General features: G+C 29.8%; 1 protein-coding gene across 2 annotated transcripts in view; it reads left to right on the forward strand.

Moving 5' to 3' along the window:
- kndc1 (kinase non-catalytic C-lobe domain containing 1) overlaps positions 1-17,073 on the forward strand; it is a 63,278-nt gene that overhangs the window by 16,943 nt on the left and 29,262 nt on the right. For both annotated transcript variants that reach the window (XM_084092928.1, XM_084092929.1), the window contains exons 9-16: positions 1,076-1,147; positions 1,512-1,573; positions 1,650-1,808; positions 2,702-2,779; positions 4,132-4,222; positions 5,245-5,407; positions 14,573-15,204; positions 16,261-16,384. In XM_084092928.1, coding sequence (XP_083949054.1) covers positions 1,076-1,147; positions 1,512-1,573; positions 1,650-1,808; positions 2,702-2,779; positions 4,132-4,222; positions 5,245-5,407; positions 14,573-15,204; positions 16,261-16,384 — 1,381 coding nt within the window. The remainder of the gene's footprint in view (positions 1-1,075; positions 1,148-1,511; positions 1,574-1,649; positions 1,809-2,701; positions 2,780-4,131; positions 4,223-5,244; positions 5,408-14,572; positions 15,205-16,260; positions 16,385-17,073) is intronic.

A 17,073-nucleotide genomic window follows, 5' to 3' on the forward strand; every position in this document is an offset into this window, starting at 1 on the left:
GCTAATGCACATATGCATGTTTAATAAACATTTTCTAATACTCATATGATTATTATGCATGAAGTGTTTGAGCTGTTTTTACTTCAGAGACCTGATGGAATATTTGTAGTTTTAAAATTTCTTTTGTCACACTGAAGGAATAAGTTAAAACTTGATAATAAAAACATGTAGAGAAGTGGTGACCAGTTACAGCATACAAAAATATACACTTTCCTATAAGCTTGTTTCTGCCATGGAGTAAAAATAAATAAAATACAAAAAATAGTTGCGAGTTTATATCTCACAATGTAGATTTTTTTTTTCTCTGAATTGCAAAATTACATCTAACAATTATGAGAAATTCCGTACTTTGCCTTGTAATTTCAACACTATGAAAATAATATACAATGCGATTAATTAATATGTAAATAAAATAGACATTCTTGACATTCCTATACATTTTTAAATAAAATCTTGAATGTTGAAGCAAGATTTTTGTATTATTATTTACTATCATTATTATTTATTATTTTTTCAAACAATTAAAATAAAACACTCAAAAATAATAAATAATAAAAATAGCACAAATAAAAAATATTTATTTTTGTTTACTTGCATGTCATGTCACCATTAACTGACATCAGACAATAATAAACAATAAAAATTATAATAAATATATATTTATAAATGGTCAAATGACATGCAGCTAAACAAAAATTTTTATAATTTTTTTATTAAAACACACGCACGCACACACACACACACACACACACACACACACACACACACACACACAGATTTTTACCTGCATGTCATGTGAGCATTAACTGTTTGAACATGCACATTTTTCACTGTTAAATGATTGAAATATTCAAATAAAATCTCTTAAACTAAATAAAGGGCTTTGGCTGACTTGACATTCCTAAGATTTAAACCTAAAATCTTGAATGTTGACGCAAGGAATGTAATCTTCCATCTTCCCACATTCAGAAACACTGATGCTAACATCACACTTTAATAAGAACTAAAGGCAATATTTCCTCAGCAATCGTTTGCTCCTGATTTGTATGATCACGTGTTCTCTGTGTGCCTTCAGACTATGTGTGTCTGGACTCAGTGTTTGTGGGCTGTGAAGGAGAGATGCTGTTTCTCAGACCCAAAAACTCAGGTACGAGCTCTCACAACTAATGCAGTCGTTCATTAACTTCAGTTCATTAACTCATTAACTCAGGGCTTTCTCCTCCTATGCTCCTAGACTCTAGATTTCTCATATTAAAGATGCACAAAATCTAAAAATTTGTAAATCCAACCTAAAAACTCACTTTTTTTAGGTTGACTTTTTCCTAATGGTTTAATTATTTTGTATTCCAGTGGTTTCTTTTGTTTGTGAATCTGTGTATTTTTTTACTTTCATTATTATTTATTTTTCTCTTTGTATTTTTGTGTAAAGTGCCTTGAGAAGCTGCTTAAAAGGCGCTATATAAAATAAAGTTCATTATTATTATTAACTCTGTCCCGGTTGTCCTTCTCAGTCTCCTGTGATGCGTTTTTCCTGGCTCCTGAATTTCAAGAACATGGAATTGTGACGGAAAAGGTTTGTCACTATGGCAACCACTTTCTGTAGTGACACACAGCACTGTGTGTTCAAGCGGATGTGTGTTTTTCTCTAGGCGTGTGTGTATGGGGTGGCAGCCGTCCTCTGGGCTTCAGCCAAGTTTAATTTGTCTCCTGATCAAAAGTTGGCCATGCCGAGGAAACTCAAGAGACTCCTGCTGGAGATGGCCAAGAGAACGCCAATCGAAAGACCGTCTATTGAAGCGGCCAAAAAGGTGCTTGAGAACGATCATTCATTATTTATTCATTTAAAACGTATGTTTGGAACCTAGGATCCAAAATATAGGAGAATTATATTTATCATAAAGAGTGTAGTGTATATAAATAATAGAAATAATACATTTAAAAAAAAAATAGTTTTTAAGTGTCTTACGCTCAATGCACAACAGTAAGAACAGTAATATTGTGAAATATTATTACAATTAAAATTATTACTAAATATTTACAATATTTACAATACACTTTACATTAAGGTTTCATTTGTTAACATAATTAACATAATTAATACAAATTGTATTAATTAACAGTGTGCATTATTTATTTTTTTGCAATGTTTAATAATCTTTGCCAATGTTAGTTAATAAAAATACAGTTACATTATTTTTAACTAATTAACTAATGTTAAGAAATCCAACATTAAATCCCATTTTAAAAATATATTAGTAAATGTTGAAATTAACATAGAAGAATTATTGTTCATTGTTAGTTCACGTTGAAAAACTAAGAGCTTTGGGTACTAGAAAAGTGCATTATAAATAATAAATTATTATTATTATTATATGTTAACTAAAGTAAGTAATATTAACAAATGAAATACATTTGTAAATTAAACTTTATATATATATATATATATATATAAAGAGAGAGAGAGAGAGACAGAGAGAGAGTGAAAATAATGATGTGTTATTTAAATTAAATAAATACTGATTTTAATAATTCTGGGCTGAATTGTCCTGAACATAATTTCACAGTGTAATTATGGATGATTATTATGTTATGATTAATACATGATAATTATTATGTAATTATTCATTCAGTGTTAAAATGAAAGGGTTCATTAGGATGTTTGCGTATGGTAATGTGGTTTATGTCTGCTGTCATATTTCAGTGTTGCCGTGACTACCTCTGCCGGCAGGGAAGTGATGCAGAGAGTGTGTGGACGCAGCTCATCAGTCGAGTTCATCAGGTGACGCGTCAGCATCTGATCTCGTCTTCTCACTTCTAGAGAGTCTCTGTTCTCTGTGCGGTTTATGGAAACTTGTTTCCACCATGGAATGTAATTGCAACGTTTTATCTCCAAATTCTGCAGCACGGTGGCTCAGTGGGATAGCTCACGGTCTGCACATTCTCCTGTGAGAAATAAAGTCAGAATTACGAGAAATAAAGTCAGAATTACGAGAAATAAAGTCAGAATTACAAGAAATAAAGTCAGAATTACGAGAAATAAAGTGAGAATTGTGAGAAATAAAGTCAGAATTACGAGAAATAAAGTCAGAATTGCGAGAATTAAAGTCAGAATTACGAGAAATAAAGTCCGAATTACAAGAAATAAATTCAGAATTGCGAGAAATAAGGTAAGAATTGCAAGATATAAAGTCAGAATTATGATAAATAAATTGAGAACTGCGTGAAATAAAGTCAGAATTGTGAGAATAAAGTCAAAATTGTGTGAAATACAGTCAGAATTGCATGAAATAAAGTGACAATTGAATGAAATAAAGTCAGAATTGTGAGAAATAGTGACAATTACGAGAAATAAAGTGAGAATTGTGTGAAATAAAGTGAGAATTGCGAGAATAAAATCAGAATTACAAGAAATATAGTCAGAATTGCGAGAAATAAAGTCAGAATTGCAAAAAATAAAGTCAGAATTGCAGGAAATAAAGTCAGAATTGCGAGAAATAAAGTCAGAATTGCGAGAAATAAAGTCAGAATTGCCTGTTTTAATTGCAAGCTTATATTTCGCAATCATGACTTTTTCTCGCAATCGCGAGTTTCTATTACAATCCTGAAAAAAAGTCAGAATTGTGAGTAATAACCTCAGAATTGTCAAGAAAGTCAGAATTGTGAAATAAAATGTTGCAGTTACCTTTTTAGTTTTTTATTCTGTGGCGGAAACGAGTTTCCATAATTGATCAACTGTGTGTCACAGAAACATTGTCCTTCTACCGCATGAAACATGTCAGTCCAGTGATATCAGCGACACACATTCATCTCTGTCCCGTTTGCACATCTAATACACATTTTTTAAACTCCAGTTTCCAGATAGTCGTGAATTGAATTTTCATGAGATTTCTCAAAAGAATGAAATTGCTCAGAAGCTGATCTTTCAAATCTCAGGAGACTTGGTTTAAATATCAACTTTCCCACAGATGTTTATTCTAAAATTCTTTAGACAAACTAAAAATAGAACCAAATAAAGAGTAAATCCCAGCTACTCTCATAAACACACAAACGCTCTTCTGTAACTCTTTCCAGTCTTAATGCATGAACTTCGGTCAGCAAGTTTCTCATAACCAGAAGTGTTTTTCATTGAAGGCATTGGATGGGAATAGAGGTACAGAGGAACCGTGTTCTCCTGAGTGTGCTGGACACACACCTGACCCACACTTGGGAGAAGTTAACACAGGTGCGAGTCATTCTGTCAATTTGCATTTTTAACATTTCAGATTGAATAGAGTAAACTCTCACAAAACCTGTCAAGAACATTTTCAGCTCATATTTCACCCTAAAATCAGAAGAGAGAAATTCTGCTGCTCATAAAGAAAGCCTATTATCTTTATGACAATTAAGCACATTTACCCACACATTCTTTGTAATGTAATGTGAAAATAATCTCATATTGTTATAATGTGAAAAAAAAGGAGAAAATAATTATGTAGATGCGCTGTTATTCAAAAGTATGGGGTGGGTTATGCTAACAAGGATGCATTTATTTGATCAAAACTACAGTAAAACTTGTGAAATGTTATTAGTTATATGACAACATTATAATACATGACAACATTATAATGTAAATCATCTGTTTTCTATGTGAATATACAGTAAAGTGTAATTTATTCCTGTGATCAAAGCTGAATTTTCAGCATCATTACTCCAGTCTTCAGTGTCACATGATCCTTCAGAAATCACTCTAATATGAGGATTTGATGATCAAGAAACATTTCTGATTATTATCAGTGTTGGAAACAGTTCATATGTTTGTGGAAACCATATTATTATTAATTATTTGTTTTAGATAGAGATATTTTGTTTATATATTTACTGTATATATATACTGTATATATATATATATATATATATATATATATATATATATATATATATATATATATATATATAAAATGAGAATCAATAAACTCAAAAGTAAAATGGATGCATTACAGAAATGAGAATATGAGGGAATGTGCTTTTGCTATTAAAATACAGTTATATTACAAAAAAATTGCATTAATGGTCCTAAAATAGGATTCCTCTTCATTATGTATAATTTCATATATATTTGTTTTTGGGGCTGAAATGTGATCCACACATGTTTTCATGAGATCCACCCTGTTTTGTAATGAATGTTCAAACATGTGTGTCGGCTGAATATGAACATGCTTTACTATATTTGTGTGGTATTAATCTGCAGGTGTGTTTTTGTCTCAGGTTTTGTCCCGTTGGCCCCCGAGGGCCGGTTGGCCCCTGTAACTGGTCCTGTTCCTCATAATTACCCAGTGTCCTCCACCAGCATCAGTTTGCCCGAGGCCTTCACCTCTCCTGATACACACTTCAGCCCGATAGTCCTGACCCCAAACACACAGTCTGAGCTGTAGGTCCACTGATGCGCTCTTATATATATCCCTGATAGATGGACTATCCGCTTTCACTTCTAGAACTTTTTTACACTTCGATTTTTTCAAGTGCTTTCTGCAATAATCTGCCAAGTGTCTTCTTTATAAAGAGACCAACCTTAGGTCAAAGCATTCATGAATTACAACATTTAAGTTCAGAACCGGGGTGAAAGTTAACCATTTCAAGACGAATTCACTGATATATTTCCCCCACGTTTTTTTGCGAGAAATAAAGGCAGACTTGTGAGAAATAAAATCAGTATTGTGAAAGACAAATTGCGAGAAATAAAGTCAGAATTGTGATAAATAAAGTCAGAATTGTAATAAATAAAGTCAGGATTGTGATAAATAAAGTCAGGATTGTAATAAATAAAGTCAGAATTGTGAGAATTAAAGTCAGAATTGCAAGAAATAAAGTCAGAATTGTGATAAAGTCAGAATTGCAAGAAATAAAGTCAGAATTGTGATAAACTCAGAATTGTGATAAATAAAGTCAGGATTGTAATAAATAAAGTCAGAATTGTGATAAATAAAGACAGAATTGTATTAAATAAAGGCAGAATTGCAAGAAATAAAGTCATAATTGTGATAAAGTCAGAATTGTGATAAATAAAGTCAGAATTGTGAGAATTAAAGTCATAATTGCAAGAAATAAAGTCATAATTGTGATAAAGTCATAATTGTGAAAAATAAAGTCAGGATTGTAATAAATAAAGTCAGGATTGTGATAAATAAAGTCAGAATTGTGAGAATTAAAGTCAGAATTGTGAGAATTAAAGTCATAATTGCAAGAAATAAAGTCATAATTGTGATAAAGTCATAATTGTGAAAAATAAAGTCAGGATTGTAATAAATAAAGTCAGGATTGTGATAAATAAAGTCAGAATTGTGAGAATTAAAGTCAGAATTGTGAGAATTAAAGTCAGAATTCTGAGAAATAAAGTCAGAATTGCAAGAAATAAAGTCAGAATTGTAATAAATAAAGTCAGAATTGTGAAAAATAAAGTCAGAATTGTGAGAATTAAAGTCAGAATTGTGAGAAATAAAGTCAGAATTACGAGAAATAAAGTCAGAAATGCAAGAAATAAAGTCAGAATTGTGAAATAAAGTCAGAATTGTGAAATAAAGTCAGAAATGCGAGAAATAAAGTCAGAATTGCGAGAAGTCAGAATTGCAAGAATAAAGTCAGAATTACGAGAAATAAAGTCAGAATTGCGAGAAATAAAGTCAGAATTGCGAGAAATAAAGTCAGAATTGCGAGATATAAAGTCAGAATTGCGAGATATAAAGTCAGAATTGTGAAATAAAGTCAGAAATGCGAGAAATAAAGTCAGAATTGCGAGAAATAAAGTCAGAATTGCGAGAAGTCAGAATTGTGAAATAAAGTCAGAAATGCAAGAAATAAAGTCAGAATTACGAGAAATAAAGTCAGAATTATGAGAAATAAAGTCAGAATTACGAGAAATAAAGTCAGAATTACGATAAATAAAGTCAGAATTATGAGAAATAAAGAAAGAATTGCGGGAAATAAAGTCAGAAATGCAAGAAATAAAGTCAGAATTGAGAGAAATAAAGTCAGAATTACGAGAAATAAAGTCAGAATTGCGAGAAGTAAAGTCAGAATTGCGTGAAATAAAGTCAGAATTGCGGGAAATAAAGTCAGAAATGCAAGAAATAAAGTCAGAATTGTGAAATAAAGTCAGAAATGCAAGAAATAAAGTCAGAATTGTGAAATAAAGTCAGAAATGCAAGAAATAAAGTCAGAATTGTAATAAATAAAGTCAGAATTGTGAAAAATAAAGTCAGAATTGTGAGAATTAAAGTCAGAATTGTGAGAAATAAAGTCAGAATTACGAGAAATAAAGTCAGAATTGCGGGAAATAAAGTCAGAATTGCGAGAAGTCAGAATTGTGAAATAAAGTCAGAAATGCAAGAAATAAAGTCAGAATTGTGAAATAAAGTCAGAAATGCAAGAAATAAAGTCAGAATTGTAATAAATAAAGTCAGAATTGCGAGAAGTAAAGTCAGAATTGCGAGAAATAAAGTCAGAATTGCGAGATATAAAGTCAGAATTGCGAGATATAAAGTCAGAATTGTGAAATAAAGTCAGAAATGCGAGAAATAAAGTCAGAATTGCGAGAAATAAAGTCAGAATTACGAGAAATAAAGTCAGAATTGCGAGAAGTCAGAATTGTGAAATAAAGTCAGAAATGCAAGAAATAAAGTCAGAATTACGAGAAATAAAGTCAGAATTATGAGAAATAAAGTCAGAATTACGAGAAATAAAGTCAGAATTGCGAGATATAAAGTCAGAATTGCGAGATATAAAGTCAGAATTGTGAAATAAAGTCAGAAATGCGAGAAATAAAGTCAGAATTGCGAGAAATAAAGTCAGAATTACGAGAAATAAAGTCAGAATTGCGAGAAGTCAGAATTGTGAAATAAAGTCAGAAATGCAAGAAATAAAGTCAGAATTACGAGAAATAAAGTCAGAATTATGAGAAATAAAGTCAGAATTACGAGAAATAAAGTCAGAATTACGAGAAATAAAGTCAGAATTATGAGAAATAAAGAAAGAATTGCGGGAAATAAAGTCAGAAATGCAAGAAATAAAGTCAGAATTGCGAGAAATAAAGTCAGAATTACGAGAAATAAAGTCAGAATTGCGAGAAGTAAAGTCAGAATTGCGTGAAATAAAGTCAGAATTGCGGGAAATAAAGTCAGAAATGCAAGAAATAAAGTCAGAATTGTGAAATAAAGTCAGAAATGCAAGAAATAAAGTCAGAATTGTGAAATAAAGTCAGAAATGCAAGAAATAAAGTCAGAATTGTAATAAATAAAGTCAGAATTGTGAAAAATAAAGTCAGAATTGTGAGAATTAAAGTCAGAATTGTGAGAAATAAAGTCAGAATTACGAGAAATAAAGTCAGAATTGCGGGAAATAAAGTCAGAAATGCAAGAAATAAAGTCAGAATTGTGAAATAAAGTCAGAAATGCAAGAAATAAAGTCAGAATTGTGAAATAAAGTCAGAAATGCAAGAAATAAAGTCAGAATTGTAATAAATAAAGTCAGAATTGTGAAAAATAAAGTCAGAATTGTGAGAATTAAAGTCAGAATTGTGAGAAATAAAGTCAGAATTACGAGAAATAAAGTCAGAATTGCGGGAAATAAAGTCAGAAATGCAAGAAATAAAGTCAGAATTGTGAAATAAAGTCAGAAATGCATGAAATAAAGTCAGAATTGTGAAATAAAGTCAGAAATGCGAGAAATAAAGTCAGAATTGCAAGAATAAAGTCAGAATTACGAGAAATAAAGTCAGAATTGCAAGAAATAAAGTCAGAATTGCAAGAAATAAAGTCAGAATTGTGAAATAAAATCAGAAATGCGAAAATAAAGTCAGAATTACGAGAAATAAACTCAGAATTGTGATAAATAAAGTCAGGATTGTAATAAATAAAGTCAGAATTGTGATAAAGACAGAATTGTATTAAATAAAGGCAGAATTGCAAGAAATAAAGTCATAATTGTGATAAAGTCATAATTGTGAAAAATAAAGTCAGGATTGTGAGAAATAAAGTCAGAATTGTAATAAATAAAGTCAGGATTGTGATGTGATAAAGTCAGGATTGTGATAAATAAAGGCAGAATTGTGACAAAGTCAGGATTGTGATAAATAAAGTCAGAATTGTGATAAATAAAGTCAGAATTGTGAGAATTAAATTCAGAATTGTGAGAATTAAAGTCAGAATTGTGAGAAATAAAGTCAGAATTGCAAGAATTAAAGTCAGAATTACGAGAAATAAAGTCATAATTGCAAGAAATAAAGTCATAATTGTGATAAAGTCTTAATTGTGAAAAATAAAGTCAGGATTGTGAGAAATAAAGTCAGAATTGTAATAAATAAAGTCAGGATTGTGATGTGATAAAGTCAGGATTGTGATAAATAAAGGCAGAATTGTGACAAAGTCAGGATTGTGATAAATAAAGTCAGAATTGTGATAAATAAAGTCAGAATTGCAAGAATTAAAGTCAGAAATGCAAGAAATAAAGTCAGAATTACGAGAAATAAAGTCAGAATTACGAGAAATAAAGTCAGAATTACGAGAAATAAAGTCAGAAATGCAAGAAATAAAGTCAGAAATGCAAGAAATAAAGTCAGAATTGTGAAATAAAGTCAGAATTGCGAGAAATAAAGTCAGAATTACAAGAAATAAAGTCAGAATTACGAGAAATAAAGTCAGAATTATGAGAAATAAAGTCAGAATTACGAGAAATAAAGTCAGAATTACGAGAAATAAAGTCAGAATTATGAGAAATAAAGAAAGAATTGCGGGAAATAAAGTCAGAAATGCAAGAAATAAAGTCAGAATTGCGAGAAATAAAGTCAGAATTACGAGAAATAAAGTCAGAATTGCGAGAAGTAAAGTCAGAATTGCGTGAAATAAAGTCAGAATTGCGGGAAATAAAGTCAGAAATGCAAGAAATAAAGTCAGAATTGTGAAATAAAGTCAGAAATGCAAGAAATAAAGTCAGAATTGTGAAATAAAGTCAGAAATGCAAGAAATAAAGTCAGAATTGTAATAAATAAAGTCAGAATTGTGAAAAATAAAGTCAGAATTGTGAGAATTAAAGTCAGAATTGTGAGAAATAAAGTCAGAATTACGAGAAATAAAGTCAGAATTGCGGGAAATAAAGTCAGAAATGCAAGAAATAAAGTCAGAATTGTGAAATAAAGTCAGAAATGCAAGAAATAAAGTCAGAATTGTGAAATAAAGTCAGAAATGCAAGAAATAAAGTCAGAATTGTAATAAATAAAGTCAGAATTGTGAAAAATACAGTCAGAATTGTGAGAATTAAAGTCAGAATTGTGAGAAATAAAGTCAGAATTACGAGAAATAAAGTCAGAATTGCGGGAAATAAAGTCAGAAATGCAAGAAATAAAGTCAGAATTGTGAAATAAAGTCAGAAATGCATGAAATAAAGTCAGAATTGTGAAATAAAGTCAGAAATGCGAGAAATAAAGTCAGAATTGCAAGAATAAAGTCAGAATTACGAGAAATAAAGTCAGAATTGCAAGAAATAAAGTCAGAATTGCAAGAAATACAGTCAGAATTGTGAAATAAAATCAGAAATGCGAAAATAAAGTCAGAATTACGAGAAATAAACTCAGAATTGTGATAAATAAAGTCAGGATTGTAATAAATAAAGTCAGAATTGTGATAAAGACAGAATTGTATTAAATAAAGGCAGAATTGCAAGAAATAAAGTCATAATTGTGATAAAGTCATAATTGTGAAAAATAAAGTCAGGATTGTGAGAAATAAAGTCAGAATTGTAATAAATAAAGTCAGGATTGTGATGTGATAAAGTCAGGATTGTGATAAATAAAGGCAGAATTGTGACAAAGTCAGGATTGTGATAAATAAAGTCAGAATTGTGATAAATAAAGTCAGAATTGTGAGAATTAAATTCAGAATTGTGAGAATTAAAGTCAGAATTGTGAGAAATAAAGTCAGAATTGCAAGAATTAAAGTCAGAAATGCAAGAAATAAAGTCAGAATTACGATAAATAAAGTCAGAATTACGAGAAATAAAGTCATAATTGCAAGAAATAAAGTCATAATTGTGATAAAGTCTTAATTGTGAAAAATAAAGTCAGGATTGTGAGAAATAAAGTCAGAATTGTAATAAATAAAGTCAGGACTGTGATGTGATAAAGTCAGGATTGTGATAAATAAAGGCAGAATTGTGACAAAGTCAGGATTGTGATAAATAAAGTCAGAATTGTGATAAATAAAGTCAGAATTGCAAGAATTAAAGTCAGAAATGCAAGAAATAAAGTCAGAATTACGAGAAATAAAGTCAGAATTACGAGAAATAAAGTCAGAATTACGAGAAATAAAGTCAGAAATGCAAGAAATAAAGTCAGAAATGCAAGAAATAAAGTCAGAATTGTGAAATAAAGTCAGAATTGCGAGAAATAAAGTCAGAATTACAAGAAATAAAGTCAGAATTGCGAGAAGTAAAGTCAGAATTGCGAGAAATAAAGTCAGAATTGCGAGATATAAAGTCAGAATTGCGAGATATAAAGTCAGAATTGCGAGATATAAAGTCAGAATTGTGAAATAAAGTCAGAAATGCGAGAAATAAAGTCAGAATTGCGAGAAATAAAGTCAGAATTACGAGAAATAAAGTCAGAATTGCGAGAAGTCAGAATTGTGAAATAAAGTCAGAAATGCAAGAAATAAAGTCAGAATTACGAGAAATAAAGTCAGAATTATGAGAAATAAAGTCAGAATTACGAGAAATAAAGTCAGAATTACGAGAAATAAAGTCAGAATTATGAGAAATAAAGAAAGAATTGCGGGAAATAAAGTCAGAATTGCAAGAAATAAAGTCAGAATTGCGAGAAATAAAGTCAGAATTACGAGAAATAAAGTCAGAATTGTGAGAAATAAAGTCAGAATTACGAGAAATAAAGTCAGAATTGCGGGAAATAAAGTCAGAAATGCAACAAATAAAGTCAGAATTGTGAAATAAAGTCAGAAATGCAAGAAATAAAGTCAGAATTGTGAAATAAAGTCAGAAATGCAAGAAATAAAGTCAGAATTGTAATAAATAAAGTCAGAATTGTGAAAAATAAAGTCAGAATTGTGAGAATTAAAGTCAGAATTGTGAGAAATAAAGTCAGAATTACGAGAAATAAAGTCAGAATTGCGGGAAATAAAGTCAGACATGCAAGAAATAAAGTCAGAATTGTGAAATAAAGTCAGAAATGCAAGAAATAAAGTCAGAATTGTGAAATAAAGTCAGAAATGCAAGAAATAAAGTCAGAATTGTAATAAATAAAGTCAGAATTGTGAAAAATAAAGTCAGAATTGTGAGAATTAAAGTCAGAATTGTGAGAAATAAAGTCAGAATTACGAGAAATAAAGTCAGAATTGCGGGAAATAAAGTCAGAAATGCAAGAAATAAAGTCAGAATTGTGAAATAAAGTCAGAAATGCATGAAATAAAGTCAGAATTGTGAAATAAAGTCAGAAATGCGAGAAATAAAGTCAGAATTGCAAGAATAAAGTCAGAATTACGAGAAATAAAGTCAGAATTGCAAGAAATAAAGTCAGAATTGCAAGAAATAAAGTCAGAATTGTGAAATAAAATCAGAAATGCGAAAATAAAGTCAGAATTACGAGAAATAAACTCAGAATTGTGATAAATAAAGTCAGGATTGTAATAAATAAAGTCAGAATTGTGATAAAGACAGAATTGTATTAAATAAAGGCAGAATTGCAAGAAATAAAGTCATAATTGTGATAAAGTCATAATTGTGAAAAATAAAGTCAGGATTGTGAGAAATAAAGTCAGAATTGTAATAAATAAAGTCAGGATTGTGATGTGATAAAGTCAGGATTGTGATAAATAAAGGCAGAATTGTGACAAAGTCAGGATTGTGATAAATAAAGTCAGAATTGTGATAAATAAAGTCAGAATTGTGAGAATTAAATTCAGAATTGTGAGAATTAAAGTCAGAATTGTGAGAAATAAAGTCAGAATTGCAAGAATTAAAGTCAGAAATGCAAGAAATAAAGTCAGAATTACGAGAAATAAAGTCAGAATTACGAGAAATAAAGTCATAATTGCAAGAAATAAAGTCATAATTGTGATAAAGTCTTAATTGTGAAAAATAAAGTCAGGATTGTGAGAAATAAAGTCAGAATTGTAATAAATAAAGTCAGGATTGTGATGTGATAAAGTCAGGATTGTGATAAATAAAGGCAGAATTGTGACAAAGTCAGGATTGTGATAAATAAAGTCAGAATTGTGATAAATAAAGTCAGAATTGTGAGAATTAAATTCAGAATTGTGAGAATTAAAGTCAGAATTGTGAGAAATAAAGTCAGAATTGCAAGAATTAAAGTCAGAAATGCAAGAAATAAAGTCAGAATTACGAGAAATAAAGTCAGAATTACGAGAAATAAAGTCAGAATTACGAGAAATAAAGTCAGAAATGCAAGAAATAAAGTCAGAAATGCAAGAAATAAAGTCAGAATTGTGAAATAAAGTCAGAATTGCGAGAAATAAAGTCAGAATTACGAGAAATAAAGTCAGAGTTGCGAGAAGTAAAGTCAGAATTGCGGGAAATAAAGTCAGAATTGCGGGAAACAAAGTCAGAAATGCAAGAAATAAAGTCAGAATTGTGAAATAAAGTCAGAAATGCAAGAAATAAAGTCAGAATTGTGAAATAAATTCAGAAATGCAAGAAATAAAGTCAGAATTGTAATAAATAAAGTCAGAATTGTGAAAAATAAAGTCAGAATTGCGAGAAATAAAGTCAGAATTGCGAGAAATAAAGTCAGAATTGCAAGAAATAAAGTCAGAAATGCGAGAAATAAAGTCAGAATTGCGAGAAATAAAGTCAGAATTACGAGAAATAAAGTCAGAATTGCGAGAAGTCAGAATTGTGAAATAAAGTCAGAATTGCAAGAAATAAAGTCAGAATTACGAGAAATAAAGTCAGAATTACGAGAAATAAAGTCAGAATTATGAGAAATAAAGTCAGAATTGCGGGACATAAAGTCAGAATTATGAGAAATAAAGTCAGAATTGCGGGAAATAAAGTCAGAAATGCAAGAAATAAAGTCAGAATTGTGAAATAAAGTCAGAATTGCGAGAAATAAAGTCAGAATTACGAGAAATAAAGTCAGAATGCGAGAAGTAAAGTCAGAATTGTGAAATAAAGTCAGAAATGCGAGAAATAAAGTCAGAATTGCGGGAAATAAAGTCAGAAATGCAAGAAATAAAGTCAGAATTGTGAAATAAAGTCAGAAATGCGAGAAATAAAGTCAGAATTGTGAAATAAAGTCAGAAATGCAAGAAATAAAGTCAGAATTGTGAAATAAAGTCAGAATTGTGAAATAAAGTCAGAAATGCAAGAAATAAAGTCAGAATTGTGAAATAAAGTCAGAAATGCAAGAAATAAAGTCAGAAATGCGAGAAATAAAGTCAGAATTGTGAAATAAAGTCAGAAATGCAAGAAATAAAGTCAGAATTGCGAGATATAAAGTCAGAATTGTGAGAAATAAAGTCAGAATTTTGAATTATAAACTCTGATCTAGGATCTAATGCTCTTGTTTGTTTTTAAGGATTGTCTCTTTTGATGACATCACAGATGAAACTATCCCGCTAAAGCCAGAAGAACCGGACGAGAGCGACACCGAGGATGATGGGATTGAGGGAGTTTTCTCTACGGCGGATCATGTGACCGGTTGTTCATCATCATCCAGTTGTAAGACTCTTGTGAATTCAACGCCTCCAGTGATTACCCAAATAACCAATAAAGAAACGGACAAACAGCCAAACTACCCCACCCTACCATGTGACAATGGGATTTATAACAACTTCCTGTTACAGCAAGACCCACAGACAGGAAGTCTGACCCTACTTCCTGTTCAGATCGCCATGCTTCAGCCAATCACAGGCGTGCATCACTTCAACGCAGAACCACTAAACATCAAACTACCAAAACCTTTATCTTCTGTAAAATCAGACGCCGCTCTCAGGAATGAAAGAGGCAGTGTTTGCCATAGAGATAATAACTCTACAGTGTCTCCTGAAAGGGTTTTGAATATTTCTGCTCCTCACTGTATGAATCACACACTGACTCTCTCGAGCTCGTGTTGGAGATGCTCGTGTCTGAAGCGTGTGTGTGACCTGATCAGGGAAGAGTTCACGTTTGACGGACACCTGGAGAACGGACTTGGAGATCTGGCAATGGGTAACCGTTTTATATGTAAATCATTTTCATTTATTTTAATAACAATTTAACTTTTTACTTATTTTACCGTATTATTACTTCTTTAAAAACATTTTTTTAAATAATTCTTTAGTTTTATTTATTTTATTATTACTATTAGTTTTTTTTTTTTTTTAATTTATTATTATTTTATTATTATTATTTAATTTTTTTACATTTTGTTTTGTTTTATTATTTATATTTTATTATTATTATGTTTGTTTTACCATTTATTACTGTTTTTTAGTATTATTTTAATTGTTTTTTTTTATATTTTACTTTTTGTTTTATTATTTACATATTTTATTATTATTATTATTATTATTATTATTATTATGTTTTACAATTTATTATTATTATTTTATCATTAGTTAATTTCTTTATTTTAATTTAATTTATTAAAATTTTATTTTGTTTAGTTTTTTGTATTTTTTTAATTTGTTTACATTTTAGTATTTTTGTATATTAATTAAATTTACTTTATATATTTTTTTCATTTTTAAAAAATGTATTTAGTTTATTTCTACATTTTATTTGATTCTTTTTATGATAATTTTTGTATTGTTTTAATTATGTAATTATTTAAAAAAAAATTTTTTGCATATTCTTTACATTTTACTATTTTTGTATTATTTTATTTTATTATTTTTTCATTTTTAAATTTTATTTTGTTTTATTATTTTTACATTTTTATTGTACATTTTCTTGTTATTGTTTTTTATATATTTTATTTAGTTCTATTATTTGTACATTTTATTATTATTATTATTATTATTATTTTCAGTATAATGTACTTTACTTGCCTGTGGTAAAAATCACCCCCACCTCAACCTTTAATTCTGTGATTATGTCATAAATTCACAGATTTTTCTATTAATTAAGTCCAGGGGAGCTCACTCTAAAAGAAATAAACTGAGGAACTTAAGCAATGTTCCTCTGCGTTGTGTTTATGTAATATGCCACATATTTTCACACAGATTTTGCCTTTCTTTGAATGGCCTTGATTCAGGGACTCTCTCATGTCTTGTCTCTTTCTAGGAGAATACATCATTTCCCTGAAAAACCTGCGGTTTGACACTTTTTGCCGAGCAATACGGGAGAAGTTCAGCGATGTGTTCTGGGAGCAGAAGTTGCTGTGTGACCTTCATCATCTGATTAACCTGTGAGAGTCAACATAAACTAGATCAGCTCCTCATTTACATATGCAGCATTTGCTTTTAGAAACAGTCTCTGTGATATTATGGTCTCTAGATATGGCTTCTTTAGTTTAACACTGTGATTTTCTTCATCCATTTCTATGGAAGTTTTTTCCTAACATAATTAAAATTAAAATTAAAATGATATAATATGATAAATAATAAATTAAAGTCTCAAAATGACTGCACAAATGATAAATCAAATGCTCAAATGCAATTTCATTTCCTCATTCGGATTTGATTTTTAATTTTCATTATCAACCCAGTATAAACCTGTCATAATTGGGGATATTTTGGGGATATTTTGGGGATATTTAATTTTATTCTATCAATCAATAAATTCCACTAGAAACAAACTTTGTTGTATTATTTTATTTTAATACTGTGAAGCTGCTTTGATACAATCTGTATTGTGAAAAGCGCTATACAAATATACTTGATTTGATTTGATTTGATAATTAAATCTATAAGTCAATGCTCAAATCATAAATCAAATGCTCAAATCATAAATCAAATGCTCAAACGCACATCGCAAATGATAAATCAAATGCTCAAACGGAAGCCGGAAATGATAAATCAAATGCAAGTGAGGAATGTAGTTAGTTAGTTAGCTGGTTGGTTAGTTAGTTAGTTAGTTAGTTAGTTAGCTGGTTGG

Source organism: Abramis brama (genome assembly GCF_963993115.1).
Source record: "Abramis brama genome assembly, chromosome: 19".
NCBI lineage: Eukaryota > Metazoa > Chordata > Actinopteri > Cypriniformes > Leuciscidae > Abramis > Abramis brama.